This window comes from Dipodomys merriami, unplaced genomic scaffold (genome assembly GCF_024711535.1).
Source record: "Dipodomys merriami isolate MVZ:Mamm:240054 unplaced genomic scaffold, mDipMer1.0.p SCAF_55, whole genome shotgun sequence".
NCBI lineage: Eukaryota > Metazoa > Chordata > Mammalia > Rodentia > Heteromyidae > Dipodomys > Dipodomys merriami.
In genome coordinates, this window is record NW_027206124.1 from 8,675,044 (window position 1) to 8,701,089 (window position 26,046).

Consider the following 26,046-nt stretch of genomic DNA (forward strand, 5'->3'; position numbering starts at 1 on the left):
AAAAAAAGAGGACGCCCACCTGTCTGTATGTGTCCTGGTGAGCTTCGTCATTCCTGGAGTCATAATAGTGCTCGATGAAAGCAAAATATTCCTTTTGTTTTCTCTTGAGAGTGGCCGGTCTTCGGTCTACATTGGCAGGAAGGTAACCCTGGGTGAGAAAAAGAGCAAACACATACTTATGGTTACAGCTCACTCACCAGACTCCATCATAAGTGTGAAGTTCAAGGCTCAGGTCTCAGAGGGAGTGGGGGGTGGGGAGCCTGGCTGGGGGAGGGCACACGCATAACACGCACTGCCTGGACCCTCCACAGGGGGCAGTGTGGGTTGCTACTCCCAGCCAGACAGGTCAAAGACAACATCAGGCTGGGAACCAGTGCCCTTCCAAAGCAGGGCCAGATGACTACAAGTGTGTGCAGTATCACACTCACAACACACATGTGTGTGCACAACCCTGTCACTTAGGCAAATCTGCAACTCTCTCCAAAGACCAGTGGGCTTCGGCAGCTATAGTGCAATAGATTAAGTGGACTGAGGTCAGAAAGGGCCAGGCAGCCTGGTGGATAGAGGCGCCCAGACTCCAGGGCCAGACTGCCTGGTGTCATAGAGCATCTGCTCTCTTATACCGACACGAATTTACAACATAAAACTTGCCCATCTTAAGGCAGGTACATGATCTCAATGAAGGCATCCAGCCCCATGACTGGGGCTCCCACGGAGATCCAGAACAGTTCTGTGGCCCGGTACAGTCCCTGCGGTCCATCCCTGCCCTGGGACGCACCGCCTCCTCACTAGAGAGGACGGACTCTGACCTGCAGCCCCAGACCTGGAGTCACTCAGGACCTAGGCTTTTGTGCACTGTGTTCTGAGGGTTCTGGGTAGGTGCAGCTGGCTGGGCCTTCGTCCCTAGTGAGCACCTGGGCTGCTGTTATGAACAAAGCCCATCATGCTATCACAGGATTTGGGGACCGCATGCCTTAGTTTCTCCTCTAGGCGCAGAATTGCTGGATCACAATATATGCAGAGCTTTCGTTTTCTGAAAAACTGACAGGTTGCTCTGAATGTGTCTCCCTCTGACACTCATCCCTGTGTTTTCTCCACACTACCATTCCCTGGGCATGAGTCCACATCCCCTCCCTTAATGACCAGCAACGCTGGACACTGTCCGTCCATGTAGACAACACATCTCTTCTCAGTGAAGTACTAGTTTAGAATTTTCACCTATCTTTTAATCCCATTGTTTACCTTCCTGCTGAGTATGTGTTGTTATAACTGTATTGTTATATCTGTATATATTGTTATATCTCCAGTCTGTGGCTTGCCTTTCCCTTTTTTATTTTTTATTGACCAATTAGCTATACAAAGAGGTTTCATTTTATCAAGTTGATTTATGTGTACAATGGTTGGTCAAAATTACTGCTCTCCCTCCTTCCCCCTCCCCTTTCCCAAACCAGGCTCATCAAGTATCCTTGGTTCCATGCTCACACATGTATAAAATCTGTCCCGCTCCCCCACTCACTAATGCCTACACCCCGGACTAAACATGACTCAGCTTCCCAATATTCCTTTTGGATAAGTGCATGTTAATTGTGTGAAGAAGTTTCATCATGGTGTCTCATACATGCATACGCTATATTCTACTTACACACACACATACACACACAATCATATATGTGCTTACATATGTTTATATCCTAGATCTAACATCCACATATGAGGGAAATCATGTCCATTATCCTTCTGAGCCTGATTTCCAGGTCCACTATTTCCCAGAAAATGATATCATTCCGTTCTACCTTACAGCTGAATAATGTTCCACTGTGTGTACATACTGTATGTTTGTGATCCAGTCATCAGATGCAGGGTCTCTGGCTCTTTCCATGCTGCAGCTGTGTGGTGACTGGTGCAATAAACATGGGCATATAGGTTCCTGTGCTGTATCCTGACTTGCTTTCCTAAAAATAAACGCCCAAGAGGGGTCTTGCTGGATCATAGGGCATCCCATGTTTACTTTTCTGAGGAACTTCCCTACTGATTCCCATCATAGTTGTGCTAGTATACAGCTCCATCAGCAATGTAGTAAGGCCCCTCTTTCCCACATCCTCACCAACATTTGCTGCTGTTTGTATTTTTGATGATGGCCATTCCAACTGGGGTGAGATGGAGTCCTAGTGTCATTTTGGTTTGCATTTCTTTTTTTTTTTTTTTAATTGTATTTTATTTTATTTGAGAACATACTGTACAGAGGGGCTACAATTACATGGGCAGGATAATGCATGCATTTCTTACCAAGCATTGCAGCCTCCTCCTTTGTTTACCCTTCACTTCCCTTCCCCGCCTCCCCCCTCCCCCCACCCAATTTTACCCCCCTCCCCCCACCCAATTATACCCCCCTCCCCCCCGGTTTGCATTTCTTTTATGGCCAAAGCTGTTGAGCATTTATTCATGTACTTCTGGGCCATTTGTGTTTCTTCTTTTGAGAAATGTCTGCTCCATTATTAACTGGGTTGTTGAATCTTTGGAGGGTTTTTTTAGGCTCCCTATATATTCCAGTTATTAGGCCCTTGTAAGATGTATAGTCAGGAAAGATCTTCCCATTTTGTTGGCTGTCTTTTCAGCTCAGTGACTATATTTTTTTTTTTGCTGTGCAGAAGCTTTTTAACTTGATACAGGTCCATTTGTCAAACTTTTTTCATATCTGCTGAGCCATTAGAGTTCTATTCAAGAAGTTACCATGTATGCCAATAAGTTCCAGTGTTTTCCCTATTCTTTCCTTTAGTAAATTTCAAAGTTCCAGATCTTACTTTAAATTGATCCAGTTTCAGCCTTCTACATCTAGATGTCCAGTTTTCCTAGCACCATTTGTTGATGAGAATATCTTTATTCTAACATATATTTTTTTACACCCTTGTCAAGAGTTCATTTCTGGGTCTTCTAATCTGTTCCATTTATCTTGAGATCTGTTTTTGTGATAGTACCACATTGTTTTTGTTATTATGTCTCCGTAGTATAGTTTGAAGTCTGAAACTGTGATATCTCCAGCATTTCTCTTTTTGCTCAGGACTGCTTTGGCTATTTAAGGCCTTTTATGATTGTCTTCTCTATCTAAGAAAAATGTCCCTGGGATTTTAGTGGGTATTGCATTGAATTAATAGAACATCTTTGGTAATATGGCCATTTTCACAATATTAATTCTGCCAATCCCTGAACACAGGACAAATGTCTACCTTCTGATGTCTTCATCAAGAGTTCATAGTTTTCACCTCCTTGGTTAGGTTTATTCCTAGGTATATTTTTTAAGCTATTGTGAAGGAAATTACTTCCCTAATTTATTCACATTCTGTTCATTGCTGGTATACAAAAAAGCTATGAACATCTGCGTGCTACAGGTGACTGGCATGGAGCTATAAACAGTTGCTAAAAAGAAGAGCCTGTGTGTCCGGCCAGGGACCCCGGCGTGGGTGCGGGACAGCAAGAGCCTTCAGGCTGGTCATCAGAAGTGGTGTGGACAGAGTATGAAGGACAGACACCATAGTCTCCCTAGTGAGTATGAGTAAGCATCATACAAACATGTACCCCAAATTTTAACTCATTGAAACACAGATACTAAAAGACAAGTAAGCCATTAGTGGAACCAGCGAGATAAAAACACCCCCACATACTCCTGACATCCCATTCCTAGAGGAAAACACATGCGCAAGTAGAGGCCTTTCAATAATTAAGCAAGACTAAAAATTATGCAAATGATATATTCAAGTATGCAATGAATTTTAAATGACAGAACTACAGAAAACTTAATTGCTGTATTAGCATGCTATAAAAACACTAATCATAAATGTAAAACAATGCATGCATACACTTATATCTAAATTGTCCCAGTGACACACAGTCGGCTTGTTCCCGCCCAGCTGTGTTCATATGCAAACTTGCCTCAGCAGAGAGCAAGAAGACAACAGGATCCTGGACCCTCCCTGATCATCTTTAACCCTTGTACTCATTGGCACAAATGTTAAAGTGTAATTGGTTTTCATCCAATGCTTCTGAAATCGCTATTAAAAACAAGAGGCCAAGCTATGGTTCTCTACAGCACGGATCTTTATGAAGGTGCTGGAGCCTGGCACCAGTGGTTGACACCTGCAAGCCTAGCTAATCAGGAGGCTAATTCAAAGCTAGGCTAATTCCAACTAGGAAAGTATATATGAGACCCTTATCTCAATTAACCACCAAAAAGTGGGAAGTGGTAGAGCCTAAGTGATAGAGCACTAGCTTTGAGCAAAAAAGCTCAGGGACAGCAACCAGGACTTGAGTTCAAGCCCCAGGACCAGCACCAAAAAGGAGGAGCAGGAGGAGGAGGAAAGAAGGGGGCAGAAGAGCAGAGGTGGGGGGGAGGGAGGAGAGGGGAGAGGAAAGGGAGGAGGAAGAGGAAGAAGGAAGGAAGGAAGAAGACAGTACTAGAGTGCCCGGATATGATTTACATGTGGTTCAACAGCACTCCCCCGACAGCATCTGTGCTACTTCAGGAATGATGAGAACCATGCCACTCATCCTTCCCACTGAAGCAGATTCCCACAGACGCCAAGACAATGCTATGCTAGTTGATGATAAAAGGTAAACATATTGGAGAAAAGTCACAAGCGCACCCGGCTTTGAACTAGCTTCATCATCTGGTACAGCACTGGCTCTCTGTCTTTCTAAACAGGACATAGGATGCCATCTGCTTGGTCCTGCAGGACTGAGTACCTGGAATGGACCACTGCCATCTCACCCACCAAGCCATCCAGACAAACCGTCAGACCCGCTCACCCAGCACACCCTGCGCCGCAGCCCCACCCCAGCCTGGCACCGCTCCCCACCGGCTCGTGAGCAGCCTGGTCCCATCCTGCAGGGAGTCTGACAGTCCTGGAACGCCAGTCTCCCCAGCACACAAGGGGCCTCAGCCGCATGTCCTGAGTTTTCAGGTGACACTAACATGCGACCAGAATGAAAACCACAGCTCAGGAGCCTCCCCGTCCTGGCCAGCCTCATTGCGGCCTCTCCGCAGGCAGAGGCTCCCTGAACACACGGTCCACAGCATAACCAGGTCAGTGCACACCTGACACCGGGGTCCAGCCCAGGTTCTGGCTTGCTTTGGGACCCAGGCAGTGGACCTGCCACAGCTCCCAGCAAGTTGCTGTGCAAGCCAGGCCAAATCTCCAGGATTCGGAGAGTGATGGAGAAGCAGGCTTGGCGGGATGACTCTCTCCTCCCCGACCCCAGTCTTGCCTGTCACTGGGTGCTCTCCCACCGTTTCCCACACTTGCTGAGGGCCTGGCAGGATGACACACGGGAAGCACCTGCTGGTCATGACTTCACCATCTCCAGGATCCAACCGCAGAAGACCTTGCTCAGGGTGATGATGAGCAACCACCAGGTACCAGGCACGGAGATCGCTTCGGAGTCCACCTCTCATGGCTGAAAGAGGCCTGTGGACACCGACCACCTTTCACCTCCCGACCGCCGTGGCGGACAGCGCCCTCGGCTGGTGGGCTCCCCGCTAGAGAGCTGGAGCCACCAAGCAGCCGTGTTCAGAGAGGCAGAACTCCAACAGCACATGCCTCCCTTCAGAACTCCCCCTCTGGCTGTCGCAGACCCTACCCACCCCTCCACACCCCGCAGCCCTTGGCCAAATCAACTCCCTTCCCAAACCCTTGAGAGTTATTCCTATTGCAATTCTAGCCACTGCTTCTGCCCTGCCCACCTGCGATGCCAGCGCCTTTCCCAGGGGATACCGACAGCCCTTCTGCTATGTCACATGAGCAGGCCACTGTGCCAGAGGGCCTGGCCTGCCCCCTTCTTGGAGCCTCCTCCCCTGGGGCTGACTTGGCTTATACACCTGGTACTTATCGTCTGCTGAAACCAGACCTAGGAGAGGTCCAAAAGCTACCCCGTTCACATCATCCTGGCGCCCAGTCCTCCCTCCCTGGCCTCCTTGTACACCTCTCCAAGCCCTGGCCTGCCGATTCACCTCTCGGTGGTCTCACAGACTACAGCGTCGTCTCCTCCCTGTGAAGCTGCCCTTGGTACTGGGCTGCTCCCCACCACTGGTCCACACTCAACACCCCACAAGTGTATTGTCGCAGACTAAGCTGTGTTTTCCCTGTGGCCAGTCTGCAGCCCAATCTCCTCCGGGAAGCTGACTGTCCATTCATCACTGTCTTCTAAGCAAAGTCTCTGTGATCAGGACAGGTAAACAGATGGGCTGGAGAAGAGTGGATTTTCTCTGATCCGCTCTACCTGCACTCCAGTCTCACAGCTACCCACCTCTGGCTTCCACCTACAGGGCGGGACAGCCCATGTCTCCCCCTGCTCCTCTGCACTACTCACTCCCCCGTGCCCATTAACGTGGCAGCCAGCACAGAGCTCAACACAGCCAGTCATGGCAGCTCTGACCCACAGAGAGGCAGAACTCAAAAGCCAGCAGAAAACAACACATAGGAAGCCTTCACTCACATCCTTAACAAATACCAAATTGCAATTAAGTAACTTCAGGGTAATTTCATAGAACCACCCACCAACAATCTAAAAGGCTTGTAACCTATCTTAAAGGATATTTGGAAAGCTGGGTATCAATCCATAAGATTAAAACAATACACAAAGTAAAAATATGAACAATCACAGCAGGTCTAGCTTTAATTGCAAGAGAATATTTAATCAATAAATATTTGTTACTCAGAGCAGCATCTGCATTTAGGATTATGAGGTACTAAGCTGCAAATTTATTAAGACTCATTAGAGAGAAAGAGTCTTTTAAACATGAAAGTCAGACCCAATTTAGAATGGGCACTTAAGAGTTCCCTATCGACTTACCTCCAAAAATAATGGAGGAAATGGAAGGAAACGGTCAACTATTCTGAAATTTTCATCGGGGCCACACTCACTTCTGACCTGAACCTGGGTGGGTACATAAGTGCAGATGCAGTCACCACCCACCAGGCAGCGGAGAGGCTGAGGGCACCACCTCCAGCCTCCGTCACAGACACAGACACACACACACTACTTCTAACATCGCCTCCTCTTTTCTCTGTGTGCTAACAGCACTACTAATCCTTTACAAAAACACACTTCCTGTTTCAACTTCTCAGGGCTGAATAATCTTCTAGCTGTGCTTCCTAAATGACATGTCTGAGCATATTACAAAGTTTTCTTTTCTAATAATAAAAATCAGAGCAAAAGAATACAGTTGTCACAAGTTACCACTTATCCTCACCTTCTGCCAGCCTTGCCAACTCAACCTTGAAATTAAGCCCAGAGCAGACAATGCCATCTTGGCCACACGCAGTGAAGCCTCGGGTCAGTGTGCGACCAAATCAGGCAAGTATGTGGGCTGTGTGGAGGGCCAGGCTCCAGCCAGCCTGGCGGCTGTGCTCAGGGGAGGAGGGATGCGGGACCACGCAGGGCTGAGCAGGGCACACACTTACCGAGAGGAGTTTCCACGTAATTGGACGAACTGGCTTAGGGATTCCGGACCAACTCAACTTCCGTAACTCCTCTGTTGACAAAAGAGGGGAGACAAGGAAAAGCAGAGTTTATCCAAGGTTAGCCAGCTTCCCTGGGCCTTAACACACCCACTATCAACACAGGGCGCAGTGGAGCCTATAAATGGACCCGTAATGAGAGTAAATGGTAAGCGTCTCAGACACTGCTTGTCCACGATGAGCGAGAGAAGGTGAGTCACCTCTCTATAAGACCCAAAGGCACATGCTTGCAAGATGCACCCAATGTGCCTGAAGCCAACAGGAACAGGGGAGGCCCTTCCTCCCGGGACAGGGACCCTCACCTTCTTCCTCTCGATTCCTACCCCAGCCCCCGAAGCTCTCTCACCAGCCTGGGCACGTCCTCCTCACCCGCCTCACTCTCACCATACGTTCATTTATTCATTTATTCTTGTTGTAAACGTGATCTATAGAGGGGTTGCAGTGCAGTTCCCTCAGCCACGTAGGGAGGACATTTCTTTTTGAACAGTGTCACCTCTTCCCTCATTTTCTCCCAGTTTTTTCCCTCCCAACTCCCCTCCTCATGGTCAGGACAGTGTCTAGTGAGTATCACTGCTGCATCTGTTCACCCTTTTTTGTCCCACCATTCCTGAGCCCCTTCCTACCCTCCCCCAAACAGATCAATTTACATAGAAGTCAAAAGGTACAGAAATCAGTCACAGTGACAAAGGAGAAAACAAAAACAAAAGGCAAAATAAAAAAAAAATCTCTTGTTCCCTTTTCTTGGCGTTCACTTCGATAAACATAATTTTACATCATCATGTGCACACAGCTGTGCACACAATGGAAGTCTTGCTTCCATCAGAGAGAATGACTTTGCACCATTCATAAGGCAATAGGAAGACCTGGAAAAGTTCTATTAAGCAAAGTAAGCCAGACCCAAAGACACACAGGTTGCATGGCTTCCCTCTTTTGTAATAAATAGAGTGTGCCTATAAATCTACAAGTAAACACATTGGATGGTAAAAGATAAAAAAATTACACTCGCACATGACGAATTAAAAAGGACTCTAAACATTCATACAGTGAGACCAAAAGGATCGCACCATATTATATATTTATTTAATATATTTAATATATCTACTTATATATTAAATATATTTAATATTTAAATATGTATTTATATATTTATGTTTATTTAAATATATAGTATAAATTTAAAGATATGGAAGAATTACAATGGTATAACTTCTTGGAACAACTAACTTAAAGTTTAACAAAATGAGAATCCCTGGACACTGGAACATATATTGTTGCAGGACAGAGAGTGAGGTCTTTGTCTAGAGGACAGAGGAATTGAGAGAGGAAGCATGGACAAATGCAGTCATAATGTTCACGTGCGTACGTGAGGGAATGGCTGAGGCTGAGGCTGGGGAAAAGGATGGCACTGACCAAGATGCTTTGTACTGACTGACATGCTGAATTGAAACCCTTTTGTGGAGCTACAGAAAATAAGTAAAATAAAATAAAATGAAGACCTAAACGACCACGGCATTTTCTTATCATCAGTTTCTTGCGATAAGCTCACCTTTAACACAGAACGAATGAAAGGAGATAGCCACACTATACCTAGCCAGAATAGCAGGGCTTCACATTAGACCAACCTAAGGCAGAGAAGCAGGAGGGGGTTGACTAGAAGAAACCTGAGCCACAGCCAGAACCCTGATTCTGTCTGACCTTCTTAGTCTCTCCCTGAGCACCCACCTGCATGGCCTACAGGGCCTGAAAGCACATACCAGTGTGCAAGTGTATTAAACGCAGCTGAACCCGAGGTAATTACTTCCTTAGCTGAAGTTAGGAATCCACTATGAGGTTCTTCTCCTAACAACTCAGAGCTGACGAAAAATACTATGAATAAAAGAAATGATTAAAAGGAAGACTTCGGTAATATAATCAACAAAATGCAAAGCCCTGACATCTAATCTTTTTCCAATTACTAAAGTCTAAGTGAAGTAAGTACAGAATAATTGGTTGATCACACTAGCGATAATTCACATCTTCCAGCAATCTCAGCAATTATCAAGTCTCCCCCAGCTCCCTAAGGACAGGAGGGAAGGCAGAAACCTAACACCTGAGCAGCCGTGACGGAGTTTGCCAGTCACGCTCACCGCGCCTCTCCCGCCACACAACTTGGATTTCTGATTATGATTTATGAGAACGCACAGAGAAAACTCACTCGTTAATGTGACCCTGCCTCTCATTAGAAGAAACCCTCAAAAAGCCAAAAATCTTGAACATACAGCAGGAGATAAAGACCTAATTTTGTTTAAGCTTTTGTGTTTAAAGAGAGCTTTCCACATATGTTATCTTATTTGATCCTCAGAACAGTCTGCATTAATTAGGGCTGTGAGCAGAGCTGTATCAATAGGACATGGTCTCAGAGAGGTTAAGTGAGTGGCCAATGTCACACAGAAGTTCTTGATATATTAACTACCATTCTTTAAAAGACTGAAGCGCAGACCAATCTCACTTAGGAATACAGATAAATAGATCCAAAATAATATCTTAGCAGGTCCAAACCCAGCAAGAATAACTTACACAGCAGGATTCACACAGAGAATGAAGGAATGGGCCCACGAGGGAATCTTATCACTTCAAGGATGCGTTGAATTACCGCCATGGGGAAAAGCCACCTCCCCGGGCTGACAGCTGCCTCATGGAGACTTTCCCCGAGGCCCACTTACCACCCCAGGGGAGCCCCCTCCCTGCAGCAGCCCAGGGATGTCGACCCCACCCCACCTAATCCAAAGAGGCTTCTCTGAAAGTTGCCAAGTCAGACGTGAGGGTCAGGCCTGCTACAACCACCCAGGGCTCAGGCCACTTGAAGGTGAAGCCAGCCCAGAGAGAGGGAAGACATCTGGGGCAAGCTGGATGGTCAAGTGCAGGAACGTTCCAAAACCAATGGCTTCTCTCTACTGGCGAAAGAGAAGTAGGAAATGTCAGGGACATACGCATCACAGGAACTACGCAGTCTCTACATCTTTATCTCAAATGCCAGCTTTCCAGCCAAAGCCCTGCCAGGCCCACATCCTGTGATGCCAGTGCCAGCTCGGCCTCCTGCTGTGGGGCCGGCCCACCTGCCCTCCCGCAGGGCTGTGTCCTGTCTGCCACAAGACAGTTCTTCAACGTGTCTGTGCACCACAGTGCAGCAGTTGCCAAAGTCGCTCTCCATCCGGGTCTCAGTGTAGTACTGTTGGTCTTTTTCACTTTGGTCATGGTAGTGTTAATTGGCATCCCACTGTGATTTTAATTAGCAAAGTAATGATGTGATGACTAATGAGGTTAAGCACTAAACAGACTTCGGTGCACCTACTGGCCATTTCTGTGCCTTTTCTCAACACACGTTGAATCGTTCACTAGGCTGTTTGGCTTTATTGTTGACTGAGAGTCTGTTTCTAATGGCTGGTGTTTCTTCTGATGATGGGTCTTGCTTCCCTGTTTGACTGTGCCCCGCGTACTCGTTGCTGAATGCTAGATATGCCAGGTATCCATTTGTTGCCTCTGTAAGAGCAGAAGGTGTCTTATCAGCACCCCTCTGCCAGCAGCCAGCCCTCTCCATGCGTGAGGAGCGCTCGGCACGGCAGGACGGGCCTCCCGTGCAGGCTCCACACCGCTCCCCTGTGGGGCTCCTGCACGTGCTCTCTCCTCCGTTCCCGGGCCTCTGAGGTATTCCTTTACACACAGCACAGGTGAACTCTGGCAACGTAGGAAATGGAATCAAGCCTCCAGGAGGCTTTGTGCCATGTGCTCAGAAATTATTCCACTTGTGAAATAATTGCACTTGTGACTTCTCCCCGCTCCTGGGCAGATCAGCCCTCCACGCAGTCTCTCCCAAACGTCCATCCCAATTGCTCTACTCAACGAGACTCCAGCGGGCTCTTTTAGGTTTCCCTCCCTCACCACACCTCCAATCATACCCCAAAGCTGAACGGTTCGCCTGTTCACACCTACCCTTCTCTCGGGACACAGCCCTTCACTACCCACTGTCCACCATCTGTGAAAAGCTGCTGCACTACTAGATGCTTTCTGCTTATAAATGGACGCCAGACAAGTGGAAGTTGCTTCTCCATGGTTAGAAGCCAAAGTGGATTTGCCAACATTTTTGCAGAATTTTTTGTCTATATTCTGGTCCCTTCCCTTTTCTCATGGCTTTGTACACTAATGGAGAAGTATTTACTCTCCCTCCCTTCCAAAAGACTGACTGGAGGACTGCTACTGTTTCTTGCTTAAAAGTCCGATAGAGTTCATCAGCAAAGAAAGTCATCTGGCCCTGATGTTTTCCTTCTGTAAGGCTTTTCTATTACAAATATAGTATTTTTAAGTGATACTAAATCAGTATAGAGATATAAAAAATTTTTGTTTCTTCTCATGAGTTTTTTTGATTGTAGTTTTTAATGACTTGCTCCTTTTTCTTGTATGTTCTACAATATTAGCACAAATCTATGAATGTTCTTTTCAATATCTGTGAGACTTGTAGTTCCCACTTCATTTTTTCTCTTCCTCTTCATTTCAGTGCTTGGGCTGAAAGCCACACCTCACACATCCTCAGAGTGATTACTCCACTGCTGAGATCACCTCCAGGCCCCCAGCCTGACATTTTCCATACTGGTAATTTGTGTTTTCTTTTTTCTGTTGCTCAGTTGTCCTAGATATCTTTTCTCTAGTCTTCTTAGAACAGAAATGCTGGACCTTAGTAATTCTCCTCTTGTTTACCATTTACAGTTTATTAATTTCATCCTTATTTATTTTCCTTTCTTTTGTTTTGGTTTCTCAGGAGGGACTCTACTACTTGAGCTGTGTCTCTAGTTCTATAGTTTTCACTTTCCTAAGGAATGAAAGAAATTAAACTGAAGGTATGAAACTTCCAAGGTACTACTTTAGCTGCATCACATAGTTCTGATAGGTGCTATCACCATTTAAATCAAATTATTTTCTATTTTTCTTTGCTATCTCTAGTCAGTGGGTTATTTAGAAACATACAAATTTCTAAATAGTTGAAGATTCCTGGCTATCTTGTTACTGATTTCTAATTTAAAGCGTTTGGTTAGAAGAATTTAGATTTATTTCGACTCTTCATTTCCTGTCACATAGCTCAGCACGAGGTCTTCACAGACAACATGCCATCCGTCCTTGGAAGCCTGTGCACTCTCAGAGTGGACATGGGGCTCCAACACCAACTGGAGCCAGCTGGTTGGCAGTGCCTTTCAAATCAACCAGGTATAGCTCACCTGTTCATTGATTGCTCACAAAGGGGTGTTAAACTTCCCTCTGTGATTGTAAATGTGTCTACTCTATTTCTGTTCATGTTTCCTCGATGCATTACAAAATTCAATGGTATACACATATTTGGTACTCATCCATCTAATTGATGAACTGATTCTTTTATCATAATGTAATCCCTTTGTCTCTAGAAAAACTCATCTGCGGTCTACATTTTCTGATGTAATTATAAGCAAATTGGTTTTCCTAGGACTAGTATTGGCAATGGCGTATCATTTTCTACCCTTTGATTTCAACTGTCTTTACATTTATAGGTTGTATATGTCTTCGTCTCCTCCTCCAAAAATTCCCGTGCCTGAACCCTAATCCCCAAACACATTGCTAGGGGGTGGGGGATTGGGCGGCTCTGGGAAGTGGCTTAGGTGGTAAGGGCTCCAGATGATTGAATGCAGTAATGCCATTGCAAGAGACCTCAGGAGTGGGTGTTCTGCTCTCTGCATATGAGAACACTGTATTTATTTCCTTTTGCCCTTCGACATTCTGCTGTGTGAAGATACCACCACAAGAAGCCCCGCTCTTGAGCTTGGCACCCTCCAGATCGGCTCTTTCTGTCCTTTATAAATGATCCAGTCTGTGATATTCTAACGACCACAACCAAAGCAGACCATGACAGCCCTGCTCGCAGCTTCCCACCCCTGCACTTGGGAGTCAGACAATACAATCACCATCGCACTCACTTTTGTGAGTGAGAAGTAAATAACACTTCTTCCTTCTGAACTTGATTTCTGAAAAATAAGACTCTGAAGTACCCTTGTGAAAAGAATACTGAGCCCACAATGCCCTGCTTGTCTGCATGAAGAGGTTTATCCCCTCGCTAAAACTCCCACGTGGAGCCCTGTTACAGCGGACACTGACCAGAGGAAGCAGAGGCGCACAGTGCAGGCAGACACAGGTGCGGTTCCACCAACCTGGGCCAAAAAGAAGCTGGCCAGTAGCCACCCGAGAGGCCTCGGACGCTGCCGTTATCTCTCTTAACTTCAGTTCCCTCCGAACAGGACACACAGAAATGCCTGCCTCTCTGCAGTTCCAGAATTCTCTCAAGGAACCAAGAGACAACAGCCAGGAAAGTCACACACTGTGATACACGGTACTGTAGGAGCGTAAGCACGTGAGCGCTGTGCTGACAGATGCAATTACTCACGTACTCTGTGAACCCCAGCCATACAGCAAGTGGGACTCGTTTGTTCTAATTGGATGCAAAATATCACATCTGAGACTGAACCAGAAATCTGTCACAGAACGGTGTGTGCAGAAAACTCATAATTATAAGCCCTATTTTTTTCTGAAAAGCCAAGAATAACAGAAAATCACCCCATAATTTAAGTTACTTTTTTTTCCTAACTCTTATCTTTTTCACTGGTTTGATTCTGACTGTTTAGAAACTTGGATAGCAGTGAACTCTGGGAGAAACAGCAAGTAGAAGAGAGATGCACCTAGAGCCCAGTGACTGGGCTTCCGTGGGTCCAGCCTGAGAGTTCAGCACAGACAGGGTCTGCAGGCAGAGGACTCCAGGCTCCACTTCTGGAGCCACAGACACACTGGAGCCTGGACAGCACCCCCAAGCCCGTGTGCCAGCTCTGCTGGACACAGACCTGAGCCGCCCACACTGCATCTGTACCTACTGGTGCACACTGACCCCTCAGGAGGGCCAAACACGCAGCCAGCCTCCAAGGGAACCCCACGCCCCACCCTTCTAGCATAGGGCAAGAAATCCTAACAGCTGCAGCCAGTGTCTACCAACACCAGGAGAAGGAGGAGCACGGTGCCCAGCAGGGCACTAAAGGAAAACTAGCCTCTTCTCTGAAGGAGGAGGCATCAGCCTCCTGAGCGGCTTCGGGGGCTGCACCTGAGGTCAGTCAAGGAGGAATCGTGTTACAAGTGAAGATGAGGACAGAACCAGAACGCAGATCACAAGAGCAAAGGTGTGGCGAGGAGTCCAGGAAGGGGCAGCAGTGGGAAGGAGGCGGCACCGCGGGCAGAGAGCGCGCCTCGCCGTCTGCATGAGGGATGCCGCTGGGAAGCAGCTGGGATGGCAAAGAACTAGAAAGGGCTCCGTGGAGACGCCAGCGGGAGAGCCATCCCCAGGGCAGGGGCGCCTGCTCCCCACCACGCGCCGGCCGCCTCCCCAGCAGGTGAATGACACGCCGCAGGTGCTCCAGGCGCAGACCCAGCCGCAGTGCCGGTCTCCACACAGCATGGCGTGCACACTGAGGAAGTGGGAAAAGCTGGTAAACACGGCAAGACTCTAACCTGCACGAAGCTGAAGAGACGGTACCACTCTGCATGGTGAGCACAGGTCCACGAGGTTGGAGGGATGGCCTGAACGGGTGAGGGAACAGCTCCTCCTCCGTGGCCCTTCCATTACCACCCAGTTGTCAAGTCACATACGTGGAATATTTAGATAAAAATTGAAATCTGAAGCTCAGCATGGTGACATACACCTGTAATCCCATCTACTGGGTTGTCAGAGACAAGAGTACCACCAGTTCAAGGCCACTTGGCCAAAGCTATCCCCTAGCCCAGACACAAAAGAAACACAGAACGGTCGACAGCAGCTGGAGTGGCCGAGCGCTTGCCTGGCAAGCCTAAGTCCTGAGTTCAACCTCCGGAACCACAAAATAAAGCTGATTTAAAAACAGTAACTATGCCATGGAAAAGAGCCACAAAAGCAGCAGCACATGGGATGCAACAGAGAAACTTTATCCTGCAGGTGATGGGCAACACGCTCCCTGCTAGCCAGAAATAATGCCAGGAAGGAGGTGGGTCTGGATGACACAGAGAAGGCAGGCAGGACAGGTGTGCGGGCAGGGCGGTGGCAGGAAATGGTGGCAGACTACACCTCCATCAGGCCTGATTCCGACTTCAGCAGGAAGAAACTTCTGTGTTAGGGTGGACGGGGCTGGCCAGACTGAAAGTGAGGTGAACGCTTAGCAGGGCTCCATCCCTGTAAAGCTCAGAGCTCCAAGAAACAGCAGTCAAATGGGGCTCAATTCCTATGCCCCAGCCCTGTCCCATTAGCACCCCCACAGAGAGCCCAAAATGCTGAGCACAGTGCCTGGAAAGACCCTCAGAGTTCCCAAGTAGAAAGCTGCCTTTCATGGGAAAGCAGGAGCAGGAAGCCCACCACTCACTGCTCCACTCTGCTTCCTGCCCCGCATTGTAGAGAGGTGACTGTCGGAGGGGAGCCGGAGCCAGGCAGGAAAGGGCATCCATCTGCGGGACCAGAGCCAGCATTCTCCTCTGAGAGGGCGGGAGCGAAACCATATTCCTCTGTGGAAGAGGCATCTGCCCAAAGGCGTTTCTTTCGGTGGGACCCTGGAGCCCACACTGCAGCCCGCGGCTGAGTGACCCCCAGCTCTGAAGGAGCTGCTTCTCTTGGTAGAGAAACAGACAGAGCTAGAACGGAGGTTGCTCCATGACCCGGCAGCTTTCTGAAGTTATTGGGCTCAAAGCATAATGGCCCCTAATTACTACAATTAATGAAGTTTTTCAAAATGATTTCTCTAGCTTTCTTCTTCCATCTAAAGGTTCTTCCCTTCTGTCAGCTTCTGGGTGACCACCGGAAGCACATCTGCCAGGTGGTCCTCTCAGCCAGGAACACTGAGGCCCACAGCTGGGTGGGCAGGAGGGAGGGAGGAAGGTAGAGGGGCCCCAGGAATGCTGTGGGGGTCTGGACCTGGCGCAGGAAAGACCTTGTAGAGAAGGCTGTGCGTGGCCCTGAGGGAGAAGCAGTCTTCACAGGAGAATCAGGCGAAGGTACAGGTGGAGGCCAGAGCAATGGGGAAGTGGGGAAGAAAGCGGGGGGGGGGGGGGGGGGGCTCTGAGGGATAAAGGGGTAAACCGGACCTGGAAAGACATGGGCAGGACCAAATGAGGTTGTTTGAAATGCTGTCATTTCCTAGAAAATTGATGACAGGATTCAGCAACTTATTATTTTTATGTGCCAGGTGCTGGTGACTCACACCTGTAATCTTACCTACTCAAGAGGCTGAGATCTAAGGATCACAGTTTGAGGCCAGCCTGGACAGGAAAGTACATGAGACTCTTATCTTCAACAAACTAACAAAAAGCCAGAAGTGGAGCTGTGACTTGAGTAGAAGAGCACCAATCTGGAACAAATAAAAATCTCAGGGACAATGCCCAGGCCCTGAGTTCAAGCCTCAGACCTGGCACACACACGCACACGCACACACACACACACACACACACACACACACACACACACACACACACTTGGACTAAGCCCAGTGTGTATAAAATGCACAATATGACCCAAGTTCAGCTGCAGAGTACAGTCGCCAACGCGTCTATTGCTCAGCAGTCAGTCCCTCAGCCCTGCAGCCATCAGACAAGCAGTATTCCTCCCGAGGTCACCGACCAACACCAGGGAGAGGACACACCTCCACTGTGTTCAAGAACGCACCACTCTGATGCTACCGCACTGACTCCTGTCCCACTGTCTCCTGTAGCACTGTCTCCTGTCACACGGTCTCCTGTCACACTGTCTCCTGTCGCACTGTCTCCTGTCACACTGTCTCCTGTAGCACTGTCTCCAGTCACACGATCTCCTGTCACACTGTCTCCTGTCGCACTGTCTGTCACACTGTCTGTCTCCTGTCACACGGTCTCCTGTCACACTGTCTCCTGTCACGCTGTCTCCTGTTACACTGTCTCCTGTCACACTGTCTCCTGTCACACTGTCTCCTGTCGCACTGTCTCCTGTCACACTGTCACACGGTCTCCTGTCACACTGTCTCCTGTCACACTGTCTTCTGTTGCACTGTCTCCTGTCGCACTGTCTCCTGTCACACTGTCTCCTGTCACACGGTCTCCTGTCGCACTGTCTCCTGTCACACTGTCAGTCCCACTGTCTCCTGTCACACGGTCTCCTGTCACACGGTCTCCTGTCGCACTGTCTCCTGTCACACTGTCTGTCGCACTGTCTCCTGTCACACTGTCTACTGTCACACTGTCTCCTGTCGCACTGTCTCCTGTCGCACTGTCTGTCACACTGTCTCCTGTCACACTGTCTCCTGTCACACTGTCTGTCACACTGTCTCCTGTCACACTGTCTCCTGTCACACTGTCTCCTGTCACACTGTCTCCTGTCACACTGTCACACGGTCTCCTGTCACACTGTCTCTCACACTGTCTCCTGTCACACTGTCTCCTGTCACACTGTCTCCTGTCACACTGTCTCCTGTCACGCTGTCTCCTGTCGCACTGTCTCCTGTCACACTGTCTCCTGTCACACTGTCTCCTGTCACACGGTCTCCTGTCACACGGTCTCCTGTCACACGGTCTCCTGTCGCACTGTCTGTCACACTGTCTCCTGTCACACTGTCTCCTGTCACACTGTCTGTCGCACTGTCTCCTGTCGCACTGTCTCCTGTCGCACTGTCTCCTGTCACACGGTCTACTGTCACACTGTCACACGGTCTCCTGTCACAATGTCTCCTGTCACACGGTCTCCTGTCACACTGTCTCCTGTCACACTGTCTCCTGTCGCACTGTCTCCTGTCGCACTGTCTCCTGTCGCACTGTCTCCTGTCGCACTGTCTCCTGTCGCACTGTCTGTCACACTGTCTCCTGTCGCACTGTCGTCTCCTGTCACACTGTCTCCTGTCACACGGTCTCCTGTCACACTGTCTCCTGTCGCACTGTCTCCTGTCACACTGTCTGTCACACTGTCTGTCACACTGTCTCCTGTCACACGGTCTCCTGTCACACGGTCTCCTGTCGCACTGTCTCCTGTCGCACTGTCTCCTGTCGCACTGTCTCCTGTCGCACTGTCTCCTGTCACACTGTCTCCTGTCACACTGTCTCCTGTCACACTGTCTGTCACACTGTCTGTCTCCTGTCACACTGTCTCCTGTCGCACTGTCTCCTGTCGCACTGTCTCCTGTCGCACTGTCTCCTGTCACACTGTCTCCTGTCACACTGTCTCCTCTCACACTGTCTCCTGTCACGCTATCTCCTGTCATGCTGTCTCCTGTCGCACTGTCTCCTGTCACGCTGTCTCCTGTCACACTGTCTCGTCACGCTGTCTCCTGTCACACTGTCTCCTGTCGCACTGTCTCCTGTCACACTGTCTCCTGTCACGCTGTCTCCTGTCACGCTGTCTCCTGTCACGCTGTCTCCTGTCGCACTGTCTCCTGTCGCACTGTCTCCTGTCACACTGTCTCCTGTCACACTGTCTCCTGTCACGCTGTCTCCTGTCGCGCTGTCTCCTGTCACACTGTCTCCTGTCGCACTGTCTCCTGTCGCACTGTCTCCTGTCGCACTGTCTCCTGTCACACTGTCTCCTGTTACGCTGTCTCCTGTCGCGCTGTCTCCTGTCGCGCTGTCTCCTGTCGCACTGTCTCCTGTCGCACTGTCTCCTGTCACATGGTCTCCTGTCGCACTGTCTCCTGTCGCACTGTCTCCTGTCGCACTGTCTCCTGTCACGCTGTCTCCTGTCACGCTGTCTCCTGTCACGCTGTCTCCTGTCACACTGTCTCCTGTCACACGGTCTCCTGTCACACTGTCTCCTGTCACACGGTCTCCTGTCACACGGTCTCCTGTCGCACTGTCTCCTGTCGCACTGTCTCCTGTCACACTGTCTGTCACACTGTCTGTCGCACTGTCTCCTGTCACACTGTCTCCTGTCGCACTGTCTCCTGTCGCACTGTCTCCTGTCACACAGTCTCCTGTCACACGGTGTCCTGTCACACTGTCTCCTGTCGCACTGTCTCCTGTCACACTGTCACACTGTCTCCTGTCGCACTGTCTCCTGTCACACTGTCTCCTGTCGCACTGTCTCCTGTCGCACTGTCTCCTGTCACACTGTCTCCTGTCACACTGTCTCCTGTCACACTATCTCTCGCACTGTCTCCTGTCGCACTGTCTCCTGTCGCACTGTCTCCTGTCGCACTGTCTCCTGTCACACTGTATCCTGTCATACTGTCTCCTGTCACACTGTCTCCTGTCACACTGTCTCCTGTCACGCTGTCTCCTGTCGCACTGTCTCCTGTCACACTGTCTCCTGTCACACTGTCTCCTGTCACGCTGTCTCCTGTCACACTGTCTCCTGTCGCACTGTCTCCTGTCACACTGTCTGTCACACTGTCTCCTGTCACATGTCTCCTGTCGCACTGTCTCCTGTCACACTGTCTCCTGTCGCACTGTCTCCTGTCACACTGTCTCCTGTCGCACTGTCTGTCGCACTGTCTCCTGTCGCACTGTGTCCTGTCGCACTGTCTGTCACACTGTCTCCTGTCACACTGTCTGTCACACTGTCTGTCTCCTGTCACACTGTCTCCTGTCGCACTGTCTCCTGTCACAAGGTCTCCTGTCACACTGTCTCCTGTCACACTGTCTCCTCTCACACTGTCTCCTGTCACGCTATCTCCTGTCATGCTGTCTCCTGTCGCACTGTCTCCTGTCACGCTGTCTCCTGTCACACTGTCTCCTGTCACGCTGTCTCCTGTCACGCTGTCTCCTGTCGCACTGTCTCCTGTCACACTGTCTCCTGTCACACTGTCTCCTGTCACGCTGTCTCCTGTCGCACTGTCTCCTGTCACACTGTCTCCTGTCGCACTGTCTCCTGTCACACTGTCTCCTGTCACATGGTCTCCTGTCACACTGTCTCCTGTCACGCTGTCTCCTGTCACGCTGTCTCCTGTCACGCTGTCTCCTGTCGCACTGTCTCCTGTCGCACTGTCTCCTGTCACGCTGTCTCCTGTCGCACTGTCTCCTGTCACACTGTCTCCTGTCACACTGTCTCCTGTCACACGGTCTCCTGTCACACGGTCTCCTGTCACACTGTCTCCTGTCACGCTGTCTCCTGTCACGCTGTCTCTTGTCGCGCTGTCTCCTGTCGCACTGTCTCCTGTCACACTGTCTCCTGTCACACGGTCTCCTGTCACACGGTCTCCTGTCACACTGTCTCCTGTCACGCTGTCTCCTGTCATGCTGTCTCCTGTCGCACTGTCTCCTGTCACGCTGTCTCCTTTCACACTGTCTCCTGTCACGCTGTCTCCTGTCACACTGTCTCCTGTCGCACTGTCTCCTGTCACATGGCCTCCTGTCACACTGTCTCCTGTCACACTGTCTCCTGTCATAGCCTCCTGTTGCACCATGTGACTCATCAGCTCCTTCAGGAAGCCCCTCATTCTTCCTGGTCACCTAGGAGGCGTTACTTTCAGCCCAGCCTTGGCTGTTGCTCTGAGGCTCCCTGTCTCCAGGGTCCCCAGAGGGCAGGATGGTGCTGGGTTCACTCCCTGGATATGGTGCACAGAGGACCCAGGCCCTGCGTGGACACACAGAGAACAGAGAGGTGGGTGAGAGGCTCCTCCTTTGTAGGAAGATTCTTCTGCACCTAGGGAGGACCACCCCACTCCCAGTATGGACCGCCAGGCTCCCTGTGCCTGTGACTGGGGGTCATGTGCTCTGGAAGCAGGCTGGGCACCCGGCTCCCTGTGCCCTTGACTGGAGGGGGGTCACGTGCCCTGGAAGCAGGCTGGGCACCCAGCTCCCTGTGCCCGTGACTGGAGGGGGGTCACGTGCTCTGGAAGCAGGCTGGGTGCCCTGCTCCCTGTGCCGTGACTGGAGGGGGGTCACGTGCTCTGGAAGCAGGCTGGGCACCTGGCTCCCTGTGCCCATGACTGGAGGGGGGTCACGTGCCCTGGAAGCAGGCTGGGTGCCCTGCTCCCTGTAGAGGCCTCATGACAGACACTTTGCTTACAGCCACCATGCAGGTGCCCCAGGAGCCTTTACTCAGCATTCACTTTAACTTTGCCTGATTTTGCTAGCTTTCATAGTTACGTTCACCCCGAATAGACTTCTCTTCATTTGTTTGTTTGTTTTTTAATAGTGTACACAGAGACTCTTTCCCCAGTAGTTGGTTGGGGAAACAATTCTTGTAAAACAGAAATGCTCTGTTGTGCACAGCACAGTCCTGCTGGGTCTCTGGCTGTCCTGCTTCTCTTCAGCCACGTCTGTGAAGCCCAAAGCTGTCCCTTCAGGAAGCCCTGGAAGCAAATCCCTCCTCTGCCCCTGCAGAACCACTCTTCCGCAGCAGCAAAGCCTCTGCTAACACCAGGGGGGAGGCTCTGGCTTGTCCCCAGGTCAACGTGCCTGCAAACCACCAACAGAATGCCTGCCCATGGCTCTACCACAGATATGTGACACAGTGCAGGCCCATCCCAGAGCTACCTGCAGTATACACAGTGGCAGCTAGGACCAAAGCCAGCTTCCCTGCTACCCTACCTCCCAGCAACCAAGCAGAGGAACAGACCATACTAAGAACTAAGATCTCAAGTCGTAGGTAAGGGTTGGGATAGGGTTCAGTGATGCAGCACATACTTAGTCTGTAAGAAGGCCTGGGTTCAATCCCCAGCACCCAAAAGGGAGAAAAAAAAAAAAGTCTTGGAAATGAATAAAGAAGATATGTAACCCAATTAAAATGGAGGAATAACACAGACAGTCACTTATCCAAAGAAGACCTACAGACAGCCAATAAGCATGTGAAAGAATGCTCAAAATCATTAGCCTCAAAACAATCATTCTCAAGGAGACTACTTCATAACAGGATAGTGGAGTGCATGGTATGTAAATTATACCTCAATAAAGATCTTTTTAAAAGACACTTAAATAATGACTGGGGGGTGCTAGAAATTGAACCCAGAGCCTCACACATGCAAAGAATGTGTTCTACCAATGAACTGCACCCCAGATCAGATAAGCAAATTTTCTAGCTCCTTAGTCCCAACCACCATCTCAGCAACTTAGATTTGAAAATCAGAGGCTCTTGCAGTGGAGGATATGCCTTGGGCTTGGGTATGCAGCTTTGACACCTGCAAAGGGAAAAGAGACCTGGACCGCATTGGGGGTTGGCCCCCCAATACAGAGCAACAAGAGCCCTCACAGTGACTCCAAGTAGTCACTGGCACAACTAAAACCCTCCCAAGCTGGGTGATGGTGGCTCACACCTTCAATCCTAGATACTTAGGAGGCTGAGAGCTGGAGGATCGTTGTTCAAAGCCAGCCATGTCACAAAAGTCTACAAGACTCCATCTCCAAAATAACCAGCAAAAAGTCAGACTGGAGGCATGATTCAAGTGATAGAGCACCAATCAAGCAAGCCAGGTGAGCAAGTGGAGGTCCTAAGTTCAACCAGCACAAGAAAGGAGGAAGGAGAGAGGAAGGGAAAGAGGAATGGGGGAAAGGAAGAGGGGAAACACAACCTCCCAAAGGTGTGCTGTAAGTGGATGCAGTGCAGTTCTCATTCTTTCTTGCGTTAACTGGCGTGGGCTCAGGTTGTCAGAAGGTTCCCCAAACTCTGGGGAGGACACCACGACTTGGGACACCACTATGCCCTCACATGGGAGCCTCAGGCACCACAGGAAGGAGCTCAGGGGATACTCCACCCTTTACCAAGCAAGAACTGGGTCTGAAGGCCAGCCCGTAACCGGACCTCATGAGGAGAAACGTCTCTGTCTCATGTCCCTGGGGGCTGAGACACCTCTGGCTCACACTCCATGCCTGTCTACAGGGCTCACACCCTCTAGGCCAGTTATGGTTTTCTGGGAACCTGTCCCAAGAGAATTATTCACAAAGCAAACAAATATTTATGCAGAAAGATGGTCATCTTACATTATTTATGTATTTTAAGGAAATAAGTGTCTAATAACAGGGAGCTGATTAAATTAGAGCCATATCCATTTGCTGCTGCAGTGAATTCCATTTTACCCTGGATTTGGACTTCCTCTTGCCAGGAAGGCTCAACCACCCCGGACACAGCTTCCAGGTCTGCACACCATCTAACTGGCCATCCATGAGCCTGTCCTGCTCCACCACCTCCTAAGACCCTCTCCCTGTGGGTGTCCCACATGGCCTTCTTGGCTGGCCCCCCTAACCCCACCCACGGACCGTGCAGATATACCCAGCCCCCCCCATCTCAGAGCGACCCCACCGAGCGCTACCTTCTCACTTTAAGTCCATCAACTAAAACTCTGGACCGCTGGAGTAGTATTTGCCCAGGTGACCTCACCTGTCCCTCCCGCCTACTCTTTCCAGAAACACCCTGGCCTAACGCCCCAGCCAGGGTCTAGAAGGATAAAATCTCTATTTCTACTTTGTCTCTCTTCCATCAGAAGGACGCCCTTAAAAATCCTAAGTTAATGCAACTCTAAGGGAAAGTCCCAAAGTACAACCCCAAATGTCTAAGGGATAGCTCGGACCTTCCAAAGCCTGCAGCAAGGCAGAGCAAAGTCCAACTAGTCTGCACCTCATGAAACCAGCATTCCCCCATCCAGAGCCCTAATCACCTGTTAGTACTTCTCTGGTCTAATTACACTGGCTTTCCCTTCAATACATTGATCCCTTAGCCAATGCTGCATGGCATTTAATTAAAGGAAAGGCTACTGCTAGCTCATGTTAAAAATTTAAATCCTTTCAAACAAATTAGAAGCTCGACATTCACATTCTTTGCTTTCCAGTAGGAAGCATTAAAGGTAGACCCTGTGTCTCATACCATTTCAGCCTTAAATTACCATGTGTGCATATGTGTCTGTGTGTAGGGGTGGGGTGTGCACAAGCATGGAGACAGAACACAGGGTTTAGCACAGGCCCCCGAGGGGTGCCATCTGCTGATAATCGCACCTGGAAGCAGGCTGCTGCATTCCTTAGCAGGCAGAGTCAGTGGAGGACTGGCTGCTGCAGCAAGCGCTGGGCTGGATGTGCTATGGGCAGCTGCCCTGGCTCCTGGGGCTTTATACCCCTGGGCAGGGTCAGGACCTCCTCCCACTGTGTTCTCCACTCCCAGCCCCCTACACACACACCTTGAGGACCTCCTCCCCCTGAACTCTCCACTCCCAGCTCCTCCCACACACATACCCTGAGGACCACCTGCAGAAGCTGGGAAGTATGGAGCTGTCCCCTAACACCCCCGGAGAATTTCTTCTCGCTGCATTCCTCCTGTGGCCCCAAATGCCAGCAAGCATCTATACCTGATGACGCAGGTGACCAAACAGAAGTTGGGGCCAACTATGGCCTTGTCCTGGAGATGTGTGCAATGTAATTACAAAGACAAAGCAACACAATCCCACCGTCCTCTGCACACAGTGTCACTCAGCATGCACCAGCAGAAGGCTCAGATGGCCATGGAAGATGCTAGGACAATCGAGAACTGGCCACAGCCCACCCCCACCGCTGGCCCACAAGCCATGGTTTCCACCAGAAGACCTGTGTCCCAGTTCCCACCCAGCAGTCCGGCGCTGACCACAGAAACTGAGCCTGTGATTCCAACACACTCCAGTCTGCACGCACGCACGCACACACGCACGCACGCCCCTGTTACCCAGTGCTGGGGGGAACAACCCTGGTGAACCTATGGAGAAGGCACAGCAAGCGTCAGCCACCCCATCTCCAGCCCCTTGGAGCCCTGCAGGGTAAGGGACTGTCTCACTCACCCTGACATCACTGCAGCTCAGACGAGGGGCCAAGGAAAGCCTGTTCCACAAAACACAGAAAGGTTACTCAGCAATAGGCACCCCGAGGCCTGTCCATGAGAGAGAGAAGGCTCCAGTGGGTACGGCAACTAGCCACTGCTGGTGAGGTGCTGCTCAAGGCACACAGAGAGGCATCATCAATAAACACTCTAGGAGAGCAGGTGACCACACGCACTCCAGCAACCGAGCCCCTGTGGAGACTCTGTGTAGGCACTGAGAGGTGCTCTGGATGACACGCAGATGAGAAGGCTTCCAGGAGGCTAAGAAACAACAGAAAATGACTGGAAAGACACTTTCCAGGCAGGAGAGAAACACTAACTCTTGCACTTGTTATGCCCAACTGTTATAATAGTCACCGTGTTGCTCTCTGTGTCTGACTGTTGTATTTTTAGCACATATTTTGCCAATTATAATTCACAAGTCTCTGCCAGATGTCAATGATAAACAGTCCGAGATCAGTACATTCCTACATCTGGACAGAACAGAAGGCTGAACCAGTAATCAGGAGTCTAGTTGTGAAGGGTGTTAAGTCCCAGAGTCTGGCCTCACCTGGAAGCAATCAGGGGTCACTAAAGCAGAGAGGACTCGCCTCCTCCTTGGACAGGCCACATCACAGGGAGAAACAAGGAAGCCAGCTGGAAAGCTACTTGCAGGTCTATAGTGATGAAAGTCAGAATGAGTGAGGGTTCTGTTATAGAACCACAGAGAGGCTTGGCAGTAACAAACAGGAGGACCAGCAAAATGGA

General features: G+C 49.8%; 1 protein-coding gene across 1 annotated transcript in view; it reads right to left on the minus strand.

Annotated features, from left to right (window-relative positions):
- Positions 1–26,046, minus strand: part of Tbc1d22a (TBC1 domain family member 22A) — a 305,311-nt gene that overhangs the window by 212,598 nt on the left and 66,667 nt on the right. Inside the window, exons 5-6 of the mRNA XM_069999815.1 lie at positions 7,455–7,525; positions 20–148 (exon numbers count right to left, since the gene is read on the minus strand). Of these exons, the coding sequence (XP_069855916.1) occupies positions 20–148; positions 7,455–7,525 (200 nt within the window). The remainder of the gene's footprint in view (positions 1–19; positions 149–7,454; positions 7,526–26,046) is intronic.